Genomic DNA, 25,134 nt, shown 5'->3' on the forward strand with positions numbered 1-25,134 from the left:
CTGGCCACCGTAAATGCAACACCCTGAAGGAAGCATGCAAATAATATGAAATTTACAACATGCATTAGCGGAGGTGAGATATGCAAATGATTAGAATTTCAGCGCAGACGCACATCACGCGCGCCTGTGGCGCCACTTCAAAGCACTATTTAAGGCTTGGAGATTTCGACGATTTGAAGTACGGCAATTGTGTTTTTCTTGTGGTTTTTTCAAAAAAACGATCAATTATGCCTCGTAGAAAACAGCGATCATCTTTTGATCAAGTATCCGAGTTCGACAGAGGAAGGATAGTGGCCTACCGAGATTGTGGATTATCTTTCAGGGAAATCGGTAGTCGTGTTGGACGAAACCAAACAACTGTAATGCAGATATGTGATCGTTGGATGCAGGAGGGTACGACGGACCGACGTGTTCGATCGCATCTACCTCAGTGCACCACTTCACGTGATGACAGGCGTATTGTGCGTATGGCAGTGACGGATCGCTCAACCACATCACGAACCATAGCACAGCACATTCAGTCTGTACCGCATCATCCAGTGTCTGCGCGTACCATTCGACGCCGTTTACAGCAGAGTGGTCTGTCCGCAAGACGTGCATTGCTTCGTCTACCCTTGACGCAGAACCACAGACGTCTCCGCCGCCAATGGTGCGATGAAAGAAGGATGTGGACGGCACAATGGAATGAAATTGTCTTTACTGACGAGTCACGCTTCTGTCTGCAACACCACGATGGTCGGATTCGAGTCTGGAGACACCGTGGAGAGAGGATGCTGAACAGCTGGGTTATGCACCGTTACACTGGTCCTGCACCGGGTATTATGGTATGGGGCGGTATTGGATATCACTCTCGCACTCCTCTAGTACGCATTGCCGGTACTTTAAAAAGCCAGCGCTACATCTCCGAGGTGTTGGAGCCAGTTGTCCTTCCTTACCTTCAGGGCTTGCCCACAGCCATATTTCAACGGGATAATGCGCGACCACACGTTTCACCCATTGTCCAAAGGTTCTTCGTCAATCGCCAGATTGAATTGCTTCCCTGGCCAGCTCGCTCTCCGGATCTTTCGCCAATAGAAAACATGTGGTCCATGGTTGCTCAAAGATTGACCCAGATTACATCCCCAACTGCCATTCTTACATGACCCACAACTCATGTTGAACCACTTGGTGCTAGAGCAATGGGCAAAATTTGCCTAAGCTTTTCCCCTATGGGACGCCAAATGATGATGATGATGATGATGGCCAGCTCGCTCTCCGGATCTTTCGTCGATAGAAAACATGTGGTCCATGGTTGCTCAACAATTGACCCAGATTACATCCCCAGCTGCCACACCAGATCAACTTTGGCAACGCGTGGAAGCTGCTTGGTCTGCTGTACCCCAAGAACACATCCAAAGTCTCTTTGAATCAATGCCGAGGCGTGTGGCAGCGGTGATCTCCAACAATGGCGGCTACTCTGGCTACTGATTTTGGCAGGAACCACACTTCACAGAAGTCTATAAATTTAATCATTTGATGCTTGGTCAACATGTTATCTACAAAATAAATATTGTTGCGATATTTCTTGTCTTTCTTGGTGTTGCAATTTGGGTGGCCAGCAGTGTATTTTAGAGTGCGAAAAATGATAGTAGGGGGTATAGGAGTAGGATCCACCAATTCAATTTAGGCCTAAAGGATACTTGCTCCTTACTTGGGGTCATGTTCTTGGAGCTACCCGCATTTACTGATAGGTGGCTTCGTTGGGATAGGATTCATCTGAATAGGAGGGGAGTCTGGGAGGTTTAGAAGCTTACGTCAGGTTTTTACTCCCTGACTAAGTAGGTGGGAATGTGGGTTAGTTATTCTTAATAATAACAGTATGGACAGGGAATTACCCGCCTCTGACTTGGATGACTTCTTGATTGACACTAAATAACAGGGAAAATTAAAATATGTGCTTTAATAAATGCCAGAAGCTTAGGTAATAAGAAACATTTTTTAGAAACTATTAATAGCTGTGTAGGGCCTAGACCTTGTAGCCATTACAGAATCTTTGGCAAACAATGGGAATGAATCTTTCTTGCACACCTCAGGATACAATACTTTTTTAAGAAACAGATCTGAAAGGAAAGGGGTGAAGCATTGATATACATGAAATCATGTTCAAAGGTTACAGAGTAACGTGTAGAGAAGTGATATTGAAACGATATGGGTTGAGCTTGAAAGCAAAAGGCATCACAAACTTATTGTAAGGGTCTGTTACAGTTCACCAAAGAGGAATCCAAACTACATCGCTAGGGATACGTAAATTTCGCAAAAAAAAATATTTAAAAATCATAAATTTTGCATTTATTCGCAAAAAAAAAAAAATTTAAACAAGACTCTACAGTATGTTGGAATTGATGAACGGCATAGCATTCTGCTGAAGACACAGCAGCAGAAAAGAGTTAAAATAAATTGACTATACACATGACATCCAACCAGTGTCGTCTTAATGCATGGATTGGACCAAGCATGGCCCAGAAACCTCAAGTACAGAGGGGGCCTTTATTTAGTTTGTTGGATAAGCGAGACTACTGTGCTCGTCATTTTTTTTTCTCGTAAAAAATATCCTTGAAATTTGAGACCAAATGATTTCAAATCTACTTACTCACTCCACAAAACATGTGCGAATGAAAAGTTTGATCCTTTCAAATTGCCGATTAGCGTAATTTTCCGACAGAACTCGGAAACGAAAGTCAACTGAACCCGTATTTTAAGAGCTAGAATTTCATTGTCAAAACTTATTTTTAAGAAACTTATGCTGGAGTAATCGTCTTCATATTTATTGGAAACGAAAGTCAACTGAACCTGTATTTTAAGAGCTAGAATTTCATTGTCAAAACTTATTTTTAAGAAACTTATGCTGGAGTAATCGTCTTCATATTTATTGAGCAGATATATATATAGTCAAAATTGGCCTATACATCGCCAAAATTCATGATGAAATTTTCTACGTGTGTGAGCATAAGAGGGTTGTCATATTAGGGGAATTCAATTGCATGGAAATTAGATTGGGAGAACCTTTCAGCTAGAGATCAATATAAAAGTTGGTGCTTGATAATTTTTTGTATCAGCATGTATCAGAAGCCACTAGGGGTACTGCTATTGTGAATTTAGTCTCACTAGTTCCAAGGATCTTGTTGAACATGTTTTGGTGGGGAACAAATTTTCTTACAATGATCATTGTCTTGTTAGTTTTCCCTGTAACTTTCTTCGGGTAAGGTTGATAACAAAAGACTCGTTCCTTGTTCTTGGAGACCTAACTTTAATGTTTTGAGAGAATTATTAGCAGAAGTTTTCAAAATATCGGTTGGAATCGATCAGACTGGTAAGTCAATAGGAAGAATTTGGTATAAAACTGTCCTCTGTTTTGCACGACATCATACCCTTTATTTGAAAAAAGTGTTTGTATATCATGTCCCCTATGGTTCACGGATGGCATGCGCAACCTTTATCTTGAAAAGAAAAGAGCATTCGGAGGGCATTATAAAAGGGGACAAGGTGACCTGTCAATGTTTACTGATAAAAGAAGGGCATTGAAGAAAATGATAAGGGATAGTAAAAAGGAAGTTGAATCTAGGTTGGCTAACAACATTGGCTCTGATTCAAAATCATTTTTTAGATACGTCAATAATGGATGAAAGGAGACAGTTGGCCCCCTTTTGATAGGAGGGTCTAGGTTAGAGAGCAATGTAGGCATGTGTAGTGCTTTCAATGACTTTTTCACATCAGTTTTAATAGAGAAAACAATACTCAATGTAATTCAAGGTAATGAAATCCTCAACAATATTCAAGTGGAAGATGTGGCTATCCTAAATCTTCTAAAAAATGTATTAGAAAGCAAAGCACCAGGACCAGATGATATCTATCCTAGGGTTCTCAGAGAATGTGCTAATGAATTGTTAGGGCCAGTCACACAGATTTACAGGAGTAGTGTTGCTGAAGGTATTGTCCCAAGGAATTGGAAGCTTGCTAATGTTGTTCTGATATTTAAAAAGGGTAGTAGAGAAGCTGTGTCATATTATCGTTCAGTGAGTTTTATGAGCTCCCTCTTGAAAATTTTGGAAATTATTACCAAACGGCAGTTTGTGAAGTGGATAAACGAGAATAATGTATTGTAGGAAAATCAGCATGTTTTCAGGAAGGGAAAGTCGTGTTAGTTGTGTAACTAACCACCTTTGCTTCCATGATCACATGACTAAGGCTTTGGGTAAGGGCAATAATGTAGATGATGTTTACCTTGATTTCTAGAAAGCATTCGATTGGGTCCATTTGGGTCCAGGGAAAACTTTTAAGGCATTTACACGAGATTGGGATTAGGAGCAACTTACTGAATTGGATTGAATCGTGGTTGAGAGATAGATCACAATGGGTTATGGGTTAAACGGGGAATTCTCTGATTGGACAGGCATCAGAAGTTGAATTCCTCAAGGAAGTGTGTCCTTGACCATTTCTTTTTTCTTTTAAATTGAGCATAACTCAGGTCTGTCGCCATGGGCAATTTACTTTTTTTTTCTTTTTTTTTCAAACCGAGCACAACTCAGGTCTATCGCCATAGGCAATTTACTACCCAGTGAGTTGTGCCGGAAGTGTAAGTGTGTGAACCTAACAGTTTGAGTGCGTGTCTAGTGTTGCGTATGATTTTTCAGTGCTGCCATCTATATCTCAGAAGTGATGTGTAGTGACTGAATATTTGTACTGTTTGCAGGACTGTTGCTCTCTGTGGCGAGACTTTTTAATGGAGAGATCGGCTTGCATTTGCGCCTCGAAGTTGGGAACCACAGAAAACCAACTTCAGCCGACCATCACTGTATAAAAAAAAAAAAAAAAATTTACTACCTAGTGAGTTGTGTCAGAAGTGTAAGTGTGTGTACTTGGCAGTCTGAGTGCATATCTAGTGTTGTGTTTGGTTTTTCAATCCGGCCATCTATATTTCAGAAGTGAAATGAGTGAAGTGTATGACTGAATACTTGTACTGCTTGTAGGCCTGTTGCTCTCTGTGGCGAGACTTTTTATACAAATACAAAGCCACAACAGGCAAAATGCCCAACGAGGTGGCTGAGAAAAAGATGCCCATAAAAAATATGGATGTCATATATTTCAAAAATACAGCAACCCAATTAAAAATGCAATTAACAAAAATTGTAAACAATATATACACATGATAAAATATTATACAATGCCCATAAAGAATACTTATGGTTGTCTTATTCTAAGTATGGATAGCTTCTCGATTTACCCCAATATGTTTATCGTATTTCTTTTTAAACGTGTCAATTGTGTTACAATTTACTACCTCCGGGGGTAAGCTATTCCATTTATTAACAACCCTATTAGAGAAAAATTCCCTGCGACACCATAGCCTTGCATTGTCCCTCACCAATCGATACTGGTGTGCTCTTGTAAAAGCAGTCGATTGGCAGTGTACTAAAAGTTCATGGTCCATCCTATCCATCCCATTGAAAATTTTGAACACTTCGATCATAAAGCAAATGGGCAGATCAGCTCGCATTTGCACCTCAAAGTTGGGAACCACAAAAAACCAACTTCAGTCGACCACGGTTATTGGCTCTATACTTTTCTCACTGTTTATGGATAAACTTGATCAGGGTGTCGATGGGATTGCTAGCAAATTCTTAGATGATGTAAAGCTAATGGGGGGGGGGCAGTCAGGAATCAAATTCGATAGGGAGTTGCTCAAGACCAACTTAAACAGGATTGGAGCATAGACAAATGAATGGAGCATGACATTTAGCATTGACAAGTGCATGGTCACTCATTTTGTTCGAACAACCCACGTTTCTCTTGCAAGTTGAATGGTGCCTCTATACTGGATGCAACTAGGGTAACCGATCTGGGAATTCTCATTGACAAGCAGCTCAAGTTTTCTGATCATTGTTCGGTAGCAAATAGAATGCTCGGTTTCATTTTCAAAAGGTCTCTTTGCATTCCCCTAAAGTCACTCTTCCGAGGCTTAGTTCATCCTGGACTGGAGTATGCTGTAAGGTTTTGGAGATTTGGAGGGACATAGACTTGGTTGAAGGAGTGCAAAGAAGAGCTACGTGTGTCGTTGCTGGCACACAGGACTTGAATTATGAAGAAAGGCTTCATTTTTTTAAAAATATGTTCACATTCGATGAACATGTGTCTGTGAGATACGATCGAAATGTTCAAAATTTTCAATGGAATGGATAGGATGAACCATGAATTATTAGTAGGCCGTCAATCAACTTCTTTTACAAGAGGGACACCAGTATCAATTGGCGCCTGAGTGGTGCCATGGTAAGATGCTCGTCTTCCCCTATGAAGGTTACCATCAAGGTCCATGGGTTTGAATCAGGGCATAGAACATTAGAAGCAAGTTCTTTACCTACTGAGCCTGGGGTGACCACCAATGGATGGAGCCTTCATTTCCCACCCAACTCTTCTGGTTGGAAATTGCAGTATGGAGATATATGACTGGAGTTGGTGTGCAGTAATGTAGTATGTAGTATCGATCGTGTGGTAAAGGACAATTCTAGATTATGGTGTCTCAGGGAATTTTTCTCTAATAGGGTTGTTAATGAATGGTTACCCCCAGGGTAGTAAGTTCTAACACAATTGACACGTTTGAAAAGAAATATGACAAACATGGTGGGGTAAGTCAAGAAGCTCTCCATACTTAGAATAAGACAACCATACAGTCAGCCACTAAAGTCTACATACACCCTTCGAAATAGTACTTCTGAGAAGAAATCATACATTTTAGGGTTAACCTATTATTTTCACAATTTTTTGCATCAAAAGTGTAACAAAATATTATTACTATAAATGACAAATGTGGAATAAATTAGCAAGTATATGCAAATTTGATAGAAAACCATGTCACAAAAATCTACACACAGCAAACACATTTCTGTTGCATCATGTGGAATTGTTGGTAGTATTTGAGAGAGGGAAGGAAAAATACTATTCCAAATAGAAAAGCTGAATTCTGTACACTTGTTAGTTCTGAATACTTGTACTAGACTCATATAGCCTTTGTTCTGATGTTGAAATGGCTCAGCGGAGAGAGAGATTTCTGTTGACATAAGAAACGTGGTGATAAAGTTGCAAACAGAAAGAAAATCGTATGGCGAGATTTCGGAAATTATTACAAAAGCCATTCCAGTGTCCAAACCATTGTCAGAAATTACAAATCAACCGGAAATGTGTTTAATAAACCTCTCAGAGTTCGTCCGAGGGTTCTGAATAATCAAGATGCATGATCGATTGTTAATGAAGTCAAGTCGAATCCAAAATTATCTACTCCAAAATTGATGCAGCAAATTGCACCACCGACCAACAACACTGTGCATCCTGAAAGTATCAGACAAATTCTCCTATCGAAAGGATTTCATGGACGAGTTCCAAGAAGAAAACTTCTGATTTCCACCATAAATCAGAAAAAAAGACTCAATTTTGCTATACAGTATCATCAAAAGGATTTTGCTTTTTGGAAAACTGTCTTATTCACAGAGATGAAAGCAAATATAATATTTTTGGTAGCGACAGTCACTGGAAAATTTGGAGAAGGAAAAATGAAAAAATGAAACCTGAAAAAATCCAACTCTAAAATTCAAGGATGGTGGAGGCAGCGTGATGGTTTCGGGATGCATGTCAGTGTTGTGGTGTAGAGAAATCAGTTTTCATTGAAGGTAAGACGGACCGTCTCCAATACCTCAAGATACTGCAAGATAATTCGCGAGCATCTGTCGACAAATTAGGTCTCGGAAGCCAATGGATCTTCCAACAAGATAATGATCCAAAGCATACTGCAAAGACTGTGAAGGAATGGCTCCTTTAAAAGGTACCTAGACAGCTTCATTCACCTCCATAGTCACCTGACTTGAATTCCATTGAACATTTATGGGATGAACTCGAGAGAAGAGTTAGCAAGTATAGTGTTACCAAGAAAGAGTTTTTGAAACATACATTGTTGAAAGAGTTATAACAGAAAACCTAGTTCAGTCAATGAAAAAATAATGCATATTAGTAAACTTTTCATCAATGTATGTAGACTTTTCTTTGTGACATGCTATTTTCACTCAAAGTGGGTTTTTTTTTTTCAAATATCAATTTGATATTTTTCATTTCTATCAAAAACATGTCTGAATTGCTCAATGTTCGAATAAAAAGAAGGCGAGATCTTGATTCCTTTTTGTTTTTTCAATAACGCAACTTTTAAGGATGTTTGTAGACATTTGTGATTGACTGTAGATACATTTTATGGGCATTGTATAATATTTTATCATGTATATATACAGGGCATTCATAATTAAAAGACCCTATTTTAAAGTAGCCTACTGGCAAAACCAGTCATCAGAAAATTGTGAAATTTTGTGGGGGACTTCATGAAGTGATGGAAATTTGTTTCAAGGTGAGAAAAAAATTAGTTGCATCGCCACCAGAGGGTGTTTTATTAATAAATGACATATTTAGGCAAAAGTCTACAATTTTAAAAATTGTTACTGAAACAAAACATGTTCCACATGAAGGCCATCATTTTCAGATACCATGTGAAATCGCAAGATGGCATGCTCCACAACTGACCAAAGTGTGTGCAGGAAAATGTTCAAGCACGTGGCATGAAATGTTGCCTTTAAAGTCAGGTAAAGTTCTTGGATTGTCAAGACTTACCAGACATTTCAAATGCCCAAAAATTCACATGGATCAAGATCCGGGGATCGGGAAGGCCATAGATTAGGAAAGTGCCGGCTGATGACAAGTTCTGTAAAATGTGTTTTAAGAGCATTCTTAACACACACTGCAATGCATGGAGTGTAACATTACCATTTAGGCTCAAGTGGAAATGGTCCTTTTTCTAGTCATTTTTATATTTTATTACCTTTATTTTGTTTCCAGGATCGATCGGCGAGGTCATGTGTCGCGGATCAGCCACCATCTTTGTTTTGTGTTGTCAGATTCTGTGATATATTTTGTGCAATATTATTTCTCTCCCTTGACGATATGTACATTGATGCAGAGTTCAGTGCTATGGCTTTGTCCTTGTGATTGGTTTCCGTCATGAGGCATTATGCAAAAATAGGAAACAGATAGCAGCACTATAACAAGCATTACACAAAAACAAGCTTCACATTAGGTTCACAACATGGACACACACATTCCAACATGTAACAATTCGTTAGAAACTCTGCAGAGCAATATGTACAAGGTACATGTGTGGTGTAGTAGTAAATCCACACCATACTATCACTTTTGGTGAATGGAATGAAACCTCTAAGATAGCGTGCAGATTTTCTGGTTCCCAAATTTGGCAGTTGTGAGTATTGGCTGCATCATCCAAGTAAAAATGTGCTTCATCTGTCCAAAGGATATTCCACACACAATGCCATTTTGAATCTACCTAAACTTGAGCTAGAAACTGCAATGAGAACCGGAATCAAGCATCATAATCATGTGGAAGCAACCACTGCACAAGTGAAAGTTTGTACAGATAATGTTGGAGGATATTCTGCATGATCTTATGGACAGTTGAACATGGCCTATCAATGCCTGTGCTACATGCCTGACACTAGGGCTACCAAGAAAATTTGAAGCTCTGTCCTTTTCCACCTGAAGCAAAACCTCCTGTACTGCGTCTGTAGAAATGAGTTTTCTTCCTCTTCCATAATGAATGGCCAATGATCCTGTGGTTTCAAATTTCATTATCATACTCCGAAGGTTTTTAACATCCTTTTGAATCCTCTTCCAAGTCCGATATTTTCGTAGAGCAGTTACTGGGAATTGCTGTTTTGGTAAAATAACTTGAACAAGAAAGGGCGATCACGTAAACTTATGGTCATTGTGAGCAGCACACACATTGCAAAACAAGATCTCCGCGAATGCTTCTAGGTTCTATAACAGCTGCTGCATGATAATAATAATAACATAACATAAATTTACATGTTTACTACAGGTATTAAAAGTGAAACACCCTCTGGTGGCAACATGTTCAACTACTTTTCTTATCCCTGAAACAAATTCCCATCACTTCATGAAGTGCTCCGCAGAATTTCACACTTTTCTGAAAACTGGTTTTGCCTGCAGGCTACTTTAATATAGGGTCTTTTAATAATGGATGCCATCTATATTATTTCTAATTTTTGTAATTGCATTTTTAATTGAGTTACTGTATTTTAGAAATATATGACATTTATATATGTTATGTGCATCTTTTTCTCAGCCATCTCATTGGGCATTTTGCCTGTTGAGGCCTTGTATTTGTATTTATTTGTATTTTAAAACAGTATGATTGCAAAAACTTTCATAAACATTGTGCCTTTTTCCGAACTACCATGTTTATTCTTGCCATATAGGAATGGCTGTGTCAAGTTTTTGTGCTATAAAACAGACATTTGACAATAAATTTGGACAGTTGAATTCAGAAGTCACAATGACTGTTTTTGAAAGCTTTAACTGCCTTTAATTTTGATATGTTCTACTTGAAAAAAAAAGCCATGAAATCTCACCTTTGCCGGCCAATAAGGATGACCTTTTAGTTTCACCCATACTAGTTTATGGACATTATGCTGAAAAGATAAAAAAAAGACCATCATCATACCACACAAGCATCTAGAAATTATAGCTTCCTAACTTCATTTAAATCACATACTGACAAAAACATTTTATCAACTTTGATTTTAGGGTCTAATGCTTTTCCTTAAGAAAAGTAGTACACTGCTATTTGATTCTCCTTCTGATTCAGCATTTTAAAATCAAACTATCAATGAATATCGAGGACATCATGTTTTCCCCAGTAGAATATAGGTATACAAATTCAGCTGTTAAGCAGCCTGCAACAATGATCCCATGAAAAATATTTCTCGCAAGTAGATAAATTTGTGAATTAAATTTCTTACATGTCAACAGTAGACTCTAGATAATCTGGCCATGCACTAATCCAGCTCATCCAGTAATTCAAGCTTTTCAGGCTAGTTTTCTTCGAGCCCATAGAAGAGGAAAATGTTAACACATTTTCCTCTTCTATGGGCACTACATGACTTTGCACAAAAATTTATAAGATTTAAATAGGCTTTTTTTCAACTGACTTTTAGTAATCCAGTGATTTTGGTAATCTGGCACACCCACTTATCATGTGCGGGATTAGTGAGAGTCTACTGTATAATGCTTGTATACTGTACATTGCGAGCATGCAACAGAGCAGGGGCACACAGCTGGCCCACCAAGAGGTTCCGTTAGGCTAAGGAAAGGCATTCCAGTAGAAAAGTATCAATAAAGCCGAGTACACTCATAACATGTAACAAGGCACATGTCATTTTACTGGCAAACTGTTTATCATAGAGGCATGCTTCAATTTAGAAAAAGTACACAAATAATGTGTAGTACTCAGATATGTCATTCATGTTGCAAGGGGTTGTACAGTTATATTACAATAAAAAAATTACTTTTTATACCATCCCTGTCTGCCCAAAAACCCAGTTAGAAAGTTGCCGCCTTGCCTTTTTTGATGACAGATAAAAAAAGTCCATGTTTCTAAGTGAAATATTTACCAAGATATTCAAATTCGAAAAACAAAGGAAAGTTGGCAAAAAAGCATGAGACACAGGTAAAACGGTTTTCCTACATTCAACACTGTTTTTTTATCGAACTTTCCTCCCTTTTTCGAATTTGAATATCTCAGTGAATATTGCACTTTGAAAAGTGGAATTTTTTCTTTGGAATGAAAAGAGACATGGCAACAACTTTCTGATTCGGTTTGGGCATACTGGGACAGTATACAATTTTTTTTAAATAATTATCAAATCTTTTGAAACATGAACTGAATCTGAATATTACACATTGTTTGGATACTTTCTCTAATTGGAAGTACGCCCTCCAGGATCAACGGTTCACTGGTAAAAACCATATGCCGTGTTACCAATGCACCCTGTACATTTCCAAGCTGAATATATTGCATCAATAAAAATATAGGAAATCTGAAATACCCATAGCAAAATACAAAACATTGCCACCAATCATCACTATAAAAAGTTGTCAAAGGCAAACAAAAAACTATCACTGAAATCACTCAGAAAATTGCCAATCACAGAAAAAGAGGAGCTACTGTTAATTGCAGTGAATTGAAATGTCATTCACACATACATTAATTTGATCACCCATTTTGTACATTTTCAAACTCTGATATCCTACAATCTCACTTCCATAGTTATATTTTTTAAAAAGAACACATTTGTATTGCTACCTTGTGTTTATTGCATGAGTGATTAGCATGAGTTTATTGCATGTTTATGAATAAGTGAAATTGAAATTTTCCAAATATTTTAACTTACACACAGTTGTATGAATGTGCTTTCATCAGTATTAAGGCTGTAAAAGCAGTCCACACAAGCTTCAAGGTCCATCAGACGAGTCTTCATTTCCGCCACCAATGCTTTTGCCTTAGCAATCAATGGATCTTTCACTGTCAGCAAAAAATAAATATATAGATGTTACTTCTTTACAATTAAAAGATAGGATTTATGACAATAATATTTAGGGTTTCACACAGTTTCATGAGCTAGAATCACACATTTGGCAAAAAAAATCAGTCTGAACAATACTACCAATTTTACATGCATTATTTTCCATAGATATTAACGAATATTTAAATACTCACCCTCAAAAACTATGCTAGAATTATGATATATCCATTTCACATCTGCGAAAAACTTAGCAGTAGAACTATAGTCACCATTCTTTATTCGCTAAAGTAAACAAAAATAAATGTTGTAATCCTATATATAGCCTGGTTCTAACAACTTTTTTTCTCTTTTGAATTGCAAGCTCAAAGTATATGAATGACATTTTAATAAGCAAAGTATAAATTTATCTTTTCATTATCATGGGTTATATCAATTTTTTGTACAGCAGTGGGATACGTATCTCCCACTTTTCAAAAATACTTTTCTCTCTCCATTCCTCTAGAAAAATACAAATTCTGAAATAGTTTCAACCATTTTTTTAAATTTCTGATACCTTTTATACTTCTTTATTGTGAACTTAACCATAATTATATTTTCTAAATAAAATTTGACAGTATAAAACTTTTATCTATTTCCAAACTCAAAATTTTTGTTTGGTGGAACTTTTCATCAAATAAAGAGGATATTTTGCAGCTGTTAATCACTACTTTGAAGGGTAACAGAAAACACTTCCCTAATTGGAATAAAAAATTTAAACATTGGAGCATGTGTATATGAAACTTTGATGTAGATGTTATTGGAAAATAAGCAAGAATTTCTCATTGCCTGAGTTCCAAAATAGCCAACATGAACATAATTGAAAATATTAACCATGAACATAATTGAAAATATTAACTCTAAGAACATAATTTAAAATATTAACTCTAAGAACATAATTTAAAATATTAACTCTAAGAACATAATTTAAAATATTAACTCTAAGAACATAATTTAAAATATTAACTCTAAGAACATAATTTAAAATATTAACTCTAAGAACATAATTGAAAATATTAACTCTAAGAACATAATTGAAAATATTAACTCTAAGAACATAATTGAAAATATTAACTCTAAGAACATAATTGAAAATATTAACTCTAAGAACATAATTGAAAATATTAACTCTAAGAACATAATTGAAAATATTAACTCTAAGAACATAATTGAAAATATTAACTCTAAGAACATACTATAAATACTTGTGCATAAGCCAATCTCATTCACTTCATGGCCACCAAAATCACAATAAATTGAAAACCCTTGTATTAGGGATGCGACAAATAGTAATTTAGCTGAATACCAAAAATTTGGCTAATGTTTTGGCCGAATATCAATTTTCTTAAAATTCATCAAAATTATAAATAAAATTGACGTTCTTAATTGAAAATAAAATTATCGTTAATTTTAAATGATCAATGCTGAATTTTAATTGTGCAATTTATTGTTCAAATGATTATTAAAAAACTGGTAACTCTAAAATATTTTTATTGCCATGATACTGACAATCAAATTTAACAATGATATATTGTATTTTAATACTACACTGATACCTCGACTAATGAAGATAATTCATTCCAAATAGAGTTCGTATAGTTCTCCCCATCTATTTGTGATTTGGTCAGCTCATTTGTCTCATTTCTGCACTGAAAAAATACATACTCTGAAAACAAGGGCTCCTCCTTTTTTAAATGCATTTTCTATTTTGGCTAAATCTTTCATTTTATCTGAAATGGTTCAAGAATTTCAGAAAAAGAAGTGTAGATACATGTGAAAAAAGATTCCCAGGTGGACATGAATTAATTGGGCACTAGTGACAGTAATTTTGATGATGATTGGTGTGAAAATTTAGCTCATCATGACATGGCTATTTTATGTCATTACATGCATTCATACCAAAAATGTTTGTTAACTGAATCTGTATTCGTTAGCAGAGACAGAAAAATCATGAAACAATCTTCATCAGGCGAAAAATTTGTATGCTGAGGCGTCCGTTAGTAGAGATATCACTGTACTCACAGAATCAATGTTTTTTTCAATATACTCGTTACAATTTCACATCTAATTAAGAAAATGTCAACCATCATTTACTCTGAAGTATTAATGCATCATGAAATTTACAACATATTTTTCCTCTCTAGATGTTCTTTGCCCCTTTGAGTAGCTTAATACTTATGTTGTCTAGGCACATCCTTCAGTTAGTGAGCTTGTGTAAGTCATGGTCACTTCCACCTTATTGCAATAGAATTCTATTTTCAGTTTCATATTTTATTTATCCTAGAAATTTACCCAGACATAACCTCTTGCACACAAAATATAATCAAAAAGTTTTTAATTTATGCAAAAAATTTGAATTAATATAATTTTTTTAATTAGTTTGCATTATTCGGCTGAATTGAATATTTTGCAAACAGGCTGAATACTAAATAGCAGCCGAATATATATTCATACCATCTGTACCATGTATAGGCTACTTCTCCAACTCGTCATATCGCTGTATTGCAATTTACTGCCGTTAATGAGATGGGTTGGAAATGAAGGTGCTGTCTATCGGTGGTTGCCTCAAGTTCGTTAGGGAAAATATCTATATCCTCCCTTTGGATTCAAACCCAGGACCGTGACAGCAACCTTCATGAGCATTTTACTACCATGCCACTCAGGTCAGGCATCATGTATAGGCTGACCCCCCCCCCCTCACCACCAAAAAAAATCAGCACATTTTAGAAGGAAAAAATTCTACATTTCAGGCCATAAAAGTTACAACAAAAAATGATTCAAACTTTCGAATCCATTTCTTGTTCCGATTCCCCGAGCTCTACATCAAAAGCCAATACAGTGTAGCATCTTCAATTTCATCTTTAACTGTTCTGTCATTGCCGTCGTCACTTTCGAAGGATGTTGTCTTCAGTTCCACCCACCCAGTTACTAATACTATACAACACTTTTTCAAGGATTTGATGACGATATCAGTGAAAACAGAATTCCACTCCTCATGAACCCACTGAAACAACTAGGCCAATTTCATGGAATTTCTATAAGGCACCACTTTTTTGTGGTTTCTTTATCTTTGGAACTCATTCGTTTGGTTAATAAGTTTCTTAAAAGGGAACTTTTAAGGAATTACTCTTTAAAAGGCTTGTTGATGCTCACAATCGAAAGGCTGTAAAATCTACACTAGTCCACTGGGTATCAAAGCTAACTACGATTTCGATATTTTTTGCTTTGGCTTTAGATTAACTATTATCATCGGTTCTCTGAAGTTTGAACATAGCTACAAAAATCACACTATTGCAGGGGTTCTCAAACTGTGAGCTTCCAACCTCAAAGAGAGTGTTAAACTGCTCTGGGGAGCCACGGATAAGCGTTGATGGGAAAGGGATGGCACGAGTTGAAAAAGTTTGAGAACCCCCCACTCTATTGATTAGTAACACCATTTAAAGTAGTCCAATAATGTTGCGGATCTTCAAGCTAGTCATGCAGAAGCCATGTAGCTATATGATTTGAAGTGGAGGGGGTTAATGTTTTTGTTTCAAAAACTGACCCATGTATAAGCAGACCCGCCTTCAAATTAAGGAACAAATTTTTCAACAAAAAAACTTGGCTTATACGCGAATATACACAATAATTGAAAATGTTAACCATGAACATAATTGAAAGTATTAATCAAGAAAATGATAATACAGTCGACACTCATTATAATGAACCCATCATTCCATTGAAAACAGGTGTTATATTGAGTGATCGTGATATTGAAATTAAAACATATAGGTAACTAAAACATCATAGAAAAACATTTGGGGATCATAGGACCGGTTCTTGTAATAGAATGGTAGATATAATGTCTCGTCATTTTAATGAGTGCCAACTGTAGCAATCTTTTGATGAAAAAAAAGAATATCATATCAATAGGAAAATATTTATTTAATTTCATTCAACTTACATCTCTCAGAAGCACGAGCTCCATTTCATTACACACCTCACAATTATTTTTGTGTGTCTCGCCAGGCCATGTTTTGAAATTTTTCTGGAAATATCAAAGAGAGAAGTACAATGTATAACATAGTTCAGTCACAAAAAAATTTACTTAAGTCACAATGGCTGTTACTTTTATCTGGTTTTTTTTTCTAATCTGATGCACAGTAATACAGTATAGATTCTCAGCAATTTAGCATGCATCAGACCAAGGTGTGCTCCATTACCATAATCACGAGATAACTGGAAATCAGTTCAAAAAGTATAAACTTCTGTGTATAAACATGCTCTGTGACATGTTTACCTCTTGTATTCTCTACGAAGAAACACTGGATTACTGGATCGAATGGACTAACACACGACAGGATTATCAAGTCTACTGCATTGTGAATCTTAAAATAGGGAACTTAAGCAATGTTTCTCAAAATGTGCGTTGCAGCTCCTTAGAGCATCAGCAACCTTTGTCAGGGGTGGTGCGGCAAGCTAGAGATATTGTGATTTGTGTGCCTCTTTATGCTTCGAAGTGATTCTTTTATAAGTAAAAAAATCTACTAAACTACTCTGTGGAGTTGCAGATGAATCATGATTGCGCAATGGATGCATGAGTGACAAAAGTTTGAGAACCACTGGACTAGAGTAATTTGTGGACAGTTTTCCTTGTTAATAGTATGCATATTAGTGCATCTATATGCCATATACTGATGTTAATAATAACACAAAAAAGATTATAATAAAAAATAAAAGTCAATAAAGTCACAAGCGAAAAAAAATTGTACTTACATATTTGTTTATTATAGGATTCAAAATCAACATCAAAAGCTTCGATAGAGATTTATCATAGATTGTGATAGGATCTGTACCATCCACGGATACACTTTTACATTCTAGACATATATTTCCTGGAGTGTTTCGATGTGCCAATGGAATACATCTGAGATGGTACACCCTCGGGCATTCTTTACATACTTTTCTGTTACTTTCATCTTCTACCATTTGGTGGCATAACCAACAATACTTATCAGTCTGGAAAAAAAATTACCAAAGAAATTAGAAGCCCTAAAATATATATTTTAATGAGCTATTTTAAAGTTTTTCAGGAATTACATGCAATACAGATACAGTACAACCTTGATAACTTGACATTCATTATTCCCATGGTTGGCACAATTCGATGGGGCGAAAAAACCTGTCTAACTTAGCACATGAACACCACATTCCACTTAAGTCAACTATACTTTACCCTGTGTCATCAACTCATCAAATCATAATTCATTTTTAGAAATTACCTATGTATTGATCAATTGGAAAAATTTAAAGGCTTTGTGTGTTTCCACAAACCTACATTTGTTTGTTGATTGATATGTCTCAGAGATTCTCCCTCTCCCCCACACACACACACTTTTTGGTTGGGTTACTTTGCGTTATTACTGTTCAGAACCTGAAAATTTAGCCTGTAGACTACAAAAGCCACAAATAGATGTGAAAGATTTCTGAAATTTTTGAGTGAGAGATAATCTAAAAAGCTAGATTGAAATGGTTTAAATGAGAAAGGAAAGTTATTTTGGACAATTGCACTGTCTCATTCAAAAATAACAGATCTTCCAGCAATCAAAATATGCTTTTTCCATCTAATTTGGGATTACTCTTGATACAAAAAGTTTTCATATAAATTGCGGATCAAAACATTTTATGAATTTGTAGATGATGGAATTGTTTAGCAGGCACACATAGGGAGGTTATACTCCATTTCACCTTTAACAATTTTTAAATATTGTTTAACTTGGCATCCGCTTAGGTTAGCATATTTTTCAATCTACTCAGGGTGTCAAGTTATACAGGTTCCACAGTACAAAATCTAGAGCTGCTGCAGGTGTACTACCATACTATATTTTCCTGCCTATAAGTTTCCTCTTGACCCATAGTATATGCCAAAATTCGCTAATAAATAGACTGTTGGCAAGCACAGTGGAAGCTCAAGAGGAGAGTGAAGACAAGAGTCATGATTTGGACCAGGGAAAAAATTATAGTTCTATTGGAGCATGAGCATTTCCCAGTCATAGGCGGAGATAGACTTGAACGTCTGGGGGGGGGGGGCATGATGATGTCAATTCATATATACACATATACATTAGATCAGTCGACTCCACCTTTGACGATGTGGTGAAGGGGCAATACCTCTCCATGCACCCCATATCTCCGCCCATGTTCCCAGTTACCTTTATCGCTTCAAAAGGTCTTGCAATGATAAATGTTTGTTTGGTGGTGTGGAAGGTAAGCTGATAGGACATAAGTATAAGTAAGCTCTTAGGACCACTCAATACTGCTTCAGATCAGTGAATGCTAGTTAAGCTTACTATGGAAAAAAATCTGCCTCAACTTCATGACAAAAAAGCTTGAATGCCGTGAAAGCTTCAACAGAAGCATCGCATAGTCATCCAAACTACTTAACCCCCCACAACACAATTGATAAAGCAACAAACAGCATGATAGTTACTTGCCCCCCCCCTCCCTGCAACGTAATCGAGATAATCTATGGCAGTGACTCCCAGACAGGTAGCAGTTCATCAAACAAATAAATAAATGTATAATGTCATAAATAAATAAATGTCATAAATAAATAAATGTCATAAATAAATAAATGTCATAAATAAATAAATGTCATAAATAAATAAATGTCATAAATAAATAAATGTCATAAATAAATAAATGTCATAAACAAACTATGACATTTTAAGACTTCCTCTGCAAGTATCATCAAGACTTACTAATGTTTTGTTATATATTTCATAATGTTCTCTTCTGCTGCAAATTGCACTGATTTTTTCAGTAAGGGTTTCTGGAACTGTGACTCCAATTGCACCCATTCTTCCGGAAGGTTCAAAATCACATAAGTTATGGGAACCTGGATGCATCTGGTTCTTCAGGTTCAGATTTATACATTAGGAAAAACATAAAATTTTTCAAATGCAGATTATATACCACTGCTTATTATCTGCAGCTCCCCCCCCCCCCCCACCCTCCCACAAGAGGTTGCAATATAACTAAATATTTTCAAAACTTAATTTGTATAAAATGATTTTTCGAAGTTATTTTCAAACTGATCTCCAAATTTATTTTTCTTCGATTTTTTAAATATTCATAGCATAGATGCAAATGGGGGAAAAAAAAAATTTTTTTTCAACAAAAAATTTGATCAACAACCTCTTCCATTCATAAAGATTTCATTATTAGTGTCTGGAATTTGCAGGAATATGAGGGAAGTACATGTTATAACAAGGCAATGTGTAGGGAAGAGTTACTGTATTTATTAAATTTATGTTTTGTCATCTATAAAATTCCGGAAGGAGCAAATTCAGGGTTTTTCTACACTGATTTTAAAACTCAAAATTCAATGCATGAACTTTATCCAAGTTTCTAATCGACTCTCGGCAGTAGCAAGGCATAGCAAATTACAACAAATAAAGCAGTGTTGTGCCACACCATATTAAGCCATAAGCTTCGGTGGCGCACACACACAAATTACCAGACTTGAAAAAACCAGTAGTGACGAAATATTTTGCTGCCACAAAAACAGCACATAAACAAAAGGGAAAAAGATTTTTTAAGAATTCACACGGTGACCATACGAACTATCCCCCCCCCACCCCCCAGGGACAAAAAAAACTATTGAGTATAAACTTCATAAACTCCCTAATTATGGCTGCCTCAACTTGTTTTTAAGATGTCCCATTTCCCTGTATTTTCAACAAAACCCACCCTGAATTCTTATTCTTTTTCCCTAAAAATCAATGATTAAAATTATTTTGCATATTTATAAATTATGTAATGATAATTATGACTATAAATATGAATATTTATCTCACATATTTTTCATGCTAAATGGTTTTTTCATTTCAATCTACTGTGATTTACAGTAGCTCTTGATTTCCCACCATTCTCGATTTCAGCAATAATTGACAATTTTGCTCATTTTTGGCATCATATTTGACACCAACAATTTCCAGTTTTTTGAAATCCCAATTTCCCTTTATTTTTGTTGATTGTTGATTACAATCAGAATAGGATTGCAAGGACTGAGGAATTATCTTTATCAATTTTTATCTTTTGTAAAGCACAATTTGATGATTTTCGGAGACTTTTCTATAAAGATATGAAAAATCTGAAGTTTTTCTCCATTCGGAAGATTTTAATATGGCTAAAAAATCTGGAACATTGGCATCTATGCATGATCATTATTGAATGGCACACTGTGACTTTATGCACTCGCATAAATCTAACAAATGACAAAACTATACACAATGATACCTTGGCTAACAAATACGATTCGTTCTGGAATCATGTTTGTTAGCCAAAACCTGATTTCCTATAGGTTTCTATGGAAAATCGTTTAATTCATTCCAGGCACTGCTCAAAATTTAAATAGATAAGTCTTTTAAAACACCAAGGAGCGCTATAAAAAGGACAAAAACTGAATAAAGGCTAAAATTAACAGCTTCAGAATTGGATTAATGAGAATATACAGGAAGGTGAGGTACTGAAGATCATTTTATTTTGCACAATGTACACAACCAACACAAGCTTTAGTCCAGGCTAAGTTGCCAAAAAGACTAAAAAATTGGTACAGATTCCTAAGATTTTCTTTGTGTAGTTACTAAATTGCAGACTGAGAGCTGCACAAAATGTTTGGAATTTATAACAGCATAACTGCTGACATGAAATAGGGTCACTATGCCCTGAAAAAGTAAAAAAGAAACCATTATTTTGGACTTTTGTCTTTGGGTAAAAACTTTTTAGTGCCTAAAATCATTTCTGGTGCCTAGAGTATTTATGATCCATCCACCCCTGCTTTAGTCTACTGAAGCTGGTGTTAATACAACCCAGTAGAGTTTGTAGGTTTCGAACACCATTTGTGTGATTTGGTCAGCTCATTTCTGTGTTTGATACATGCAGATGGAAAAGAATGTCCAGACTATATTGTTTGATGCCGAATCTTGCTCTGAAAGAACACGTGCTCTGAAAACATTAACTCTTTTTTTTTTCAATGCATTTTCTATGAGCTGAATCTTTAATTTTGCATGAAATAGTTCAAAAACTTTCATGAAGAGAAAAACAGGTGTATCTGAAAAGTGATTCTGAGAAGGACACAAATTAATCTGGCTTGAGGGACAGTAATTCTGATGATGACTGGAGCTAAAATTCAGCTCAAGAAGCAACTGTTTTGTTAGAACGTGCATCTATATGAATGAAATGTTAGTTAAATGAGGCAGAAAAATCATGAAAAAAGTCTTTGTCAGCAGAAAAAAATCTGTAAGCCATATCACTGTATTATATTTCATCCAATCCAAGTACAATAAAAAAAATTAATCTACACATACCTTTTTATTTCTATGTTTTTGTGCCACGGGTAATATTGACCTCAACGATCCAGGGTCTGACATGACTGGAACATTATTCAAACCAATTTGATTCATTGTTGTATTTGAAGGACCGCAATCTTTCCCCTATGTTTTCTGGAAATTCATGAAATGTCACACACAGTCAAACATTTACTTTCATAAAACACAACTATATGTAATAAAATATATATAACACTTTGAAAATCAGACATTTTTAAAAACCCATAGAAAAACATGAAAAAAGGTGGGGCATCACCTGTCCCACTGGCCTTCAAAGGATTGAAGTCAAAAACTCTCCAGGTAAAAAATGGCAAATTAAAAAAATTGGAAGCCCAGAATTTTTCTAAGGAAATTTTTAGCGTTCAAACTACTTGTGAGCCACAGAAGCAAAGATTGCTATCATGCACAATTTGGGGGGGGGGGGGACATGGCGCAAGTCTTTTTGATGAACTGATAGCAAGTACATCCTCTCTTGCCACCAACTCATAGCTTATCACTTGGTCCACATTATGCGGGAGCTCCACAGATCACTTGAGTACAAGCTTGAGAACGTGCAGTGTAGGGGACTAGTGTGAGAGTTGTCTCTAAAATGTATTTTCTTCTCTGCTGTTGCGGAAGATATGACTTTCCTTACATTCCATTTACGTCACAATGATTGTGCGGGTGCTTTTCTCTGATATGAGCTTTTTATCACTATTTTTTTAAATCGTTATTTTATGAGGGAATTTTCTTATGTTATGCGGAAGCTGTACAACACTGATACACAGCTGAATTTGCTTTTCTGATGAGATTTCATCTTCATGATATGTTTACTAAGTAAATGGGTGTAAGTGAGCATTAGGTGCAATTTCATGGAAAATAATCTAGTAACGTCTAGTTTTGGAGTTCAGCAGCAGGGCCGCAACTAGATACTTTGTCATCCGGGACAAGCAGGCATTTTTCCCCCTTGTAGAAATGTAGCAGTTAAAGGGGGACTTCAGCACCCCCTTCTGGTTCAGTGCCAGGGGCACCAGACTCGCCTACCCCCCCTAATTACGGCCCTGTTTAGCAGAGTGCACTCTGGATTTCTGAACCATTTTCTTTCGCAGATTAGCATTTTTTGTAAAAATTTCTGGATTTTTTAGTACATTAGAGGATTACAATAAGATATATGGAGCAACAGGCATGCAACAAAACAATTATTCAATCATTACGCTTCACCCAGAGTTAGAAAAACTGATGGCAGATAGCAGCACTACACACAACAAGCATTATACAGAAACAAACTTAGTTAGGTTCAGAACACGCACATTCCGGCATGTACCGATTCGTTAGAAATTTTATAGAGGCATGTGTGTACGAAGTGCATGTAAGGTGTAGTAGTTAGTAATACATTGGAGGAGCGAGGGTAACAAAAGAAATTAAGTAGGGGAATAAACTCCATTCCCCTCGTTACTTGTCCGACTACATCCGGGTTTGTCTAGCCCAGTGTTTCCCAAAGTGGGCAATATTGCCCCTGTAATGTGCCGATGGGCCCCTGGCGTAAAAGTCTGAAGTCGCAGTCACATAAAAACATGTATGCTTACTTTTTGTTGCTATTCATCAGCAGCGGTGATCGTATGGCGACGATCAAGGCTGATCGTGATGATGTCCACCTGCGATCGCATGCAAATGAGGTGACCTTGAAGCCGATTGGCTTGGTTAGACATGTGCGGTCAGGAGTTTTTCCTTTAAATACCGGCTGTACGTTGCAACAATGCTCTTACTTCCGCTCTTCCTTTGTTTTGTTCATTCAAACTAGAACCCTCTAGTTGGATGGTTCTCCGTCTTGCTACCACATCATTTGGCCTTAGGCTGGGAAAATGATCCAATAGTTATTCAAAATGAAATAGTTTAAAGTGTCTGAATTTGTTTTCCGGCAGGTCCGGAACCAAAAGATTATTTTATCTTCATAGTTGAAAAAACTTCATTGCTGGTGTTGAACGGAAAATAACATAGCAGCTGGCCTCGTCTAAAGGTACATGCAGTAACATAACATCAAGCTGACCCGGCCCTCAACCGAGAGATCTCCACTGGTACTGACCAGACTACACTGCACCGAAGTAACTGTCAACCTCGGCTTCCCGATCGGCAAATAAGAGACTGATTATTGACTGACCATAAACTGGTGAGAGGGTTCCTTACTTAATATTGAATAGAGGGTTTTATGTAGAATAATCTTGTGTTAAAATTGTGTAACTAATGCCCGAACTTAATAAATATTTTCATGCGAAAGTTTAGTTGTGATAATTTTCCACTTGTAGTTTGCTACTACAATTACTGGATATTTCGAACCAGGCAAGCAACTCCCATAAGGGACGTTGCACCCCCGGAGGGCGATGGAATGATCTGGGAGACGACAGAAGCTACGGATTTAACATAGGATCTCAAGTGGGTTCACTTGAGTTGGAAGCGACGAGAGAGAAAAATTTCTGATAAGGGGGAAATAGAACAAAAACTTTAAGAAACTATGGTCTAGCCAAAACTCCCATCTGCTTTTCAGACCATTCACAAAGTTCTGAATCCCAAAAACAGTCCCATCACAAAATACCAATTAAGAAAAACATTAATTTTAAATTTAATTTCTTTCTTACAAAATTGGTAGTTCGTAAGTGTGATCACTAGCACAGGAAAAGGAAATGGCTAAGCCTCTGTAAGCAGAGTTGTCCAAAAATTGGCGATTTCGAATTTCTTTAAGGATTATGTTTCTTGATGTGTGACCTAGAATTTTTTGCTCGCCAAACATGTTCAAAATTGTGAAAATCAAGATGGTCTGCAAAAAAGAACCTTTCTAGCAAGCTAGAACATGGTAAGGAAAAATTCTGGAACCAGTGGAGAAAGTATTGGTGACGGGATTCACCGGCCCATTAGATTTAGATTTCGTATTACTATTCCAAACCTATAATGCCAACCAAATTTCTTGGTGCAATTGCTGTTCGAAACCACACTAACAGTACATTTCAGACAGGAAACTATAATTTATTTTGCAGGTGTAACACCAAATTTTGTCAAAAAGCGAAGTCTTTTTCATCTGACTTGAAGAATGCTCGTCCATAAAAAAAATGTGAAAAATTTACAAGCAAAGGATGATTGAAACCGTGCTTCAGCCTATTGTTTAATAAATTTCAATGATGATACACATAATAATGAGACCTATGATGCTGGCGATAATAACGGCCCTGGTGATAATGAGAAATGGAAATAGAACTAAAATAAATAAGGATAGCACGTTGGTTGGAACATTA

General features: G+C 36.4%; 1 protein-coding gene across 1 annotated transcript in view; it reads right to left on the reverse strand.

Moving 5' to 3' along the window:
* Nucleotides 1-25,134, reverse strand: part of LOC149066832 (uncharacterized) — a 66,845-nt gene that overhangs the window by 36,137 nt on the left and 5,574 nt on the right. Inside the window, exons 2-7 of the mRNA XM_089253150.1 lie at nt 21,851-21,985; nt 17,256-17,498; nt 16,444-16,527; nt 12,659-12,746; nt 12,333-12,463; nt 10,512-10,571 (exon numbers count right to left, since the gene is read on the reverse strand). Of these exons, the coding sequence (XP_089109276.1) occupies nt 10,512-10,571; nt 12,333-12,463; nt 12,659-12,746; nt 16,444-16,527; nt 17,256-17,498; nt 21,851-21,946 (702 nt within the window). The 5' untranslated portion in view covers nt 21,947-21,985. The remainder of the gene's footprint in view (nt 1-10,511; nt 10,572-12,332; nt 12,464-12,658; nt 12,747-16,443; nt 16,528-17,255; nt 17,499-21,850; nt 21,986-25,134) is intronic.

Source organism: Pholcus phalangioides, unplaced genomic scaffold (assembly GCF_987345545.1).
Source record: "Pholcus phalangioides strain wild (caught in Gottingen) unplaced genomic scaffold, Ppha-v1.0 ptg000032l_1, whole genome shotgun sequence".
In the NCBI taxonomy this organism is placed as follows: domain Eukaryota; kingdom Metazoa; phylum Arthropoda; class Arachnida; order Araneae; family Pholcidae; genus Pholcus; species Pholcus phalangioides.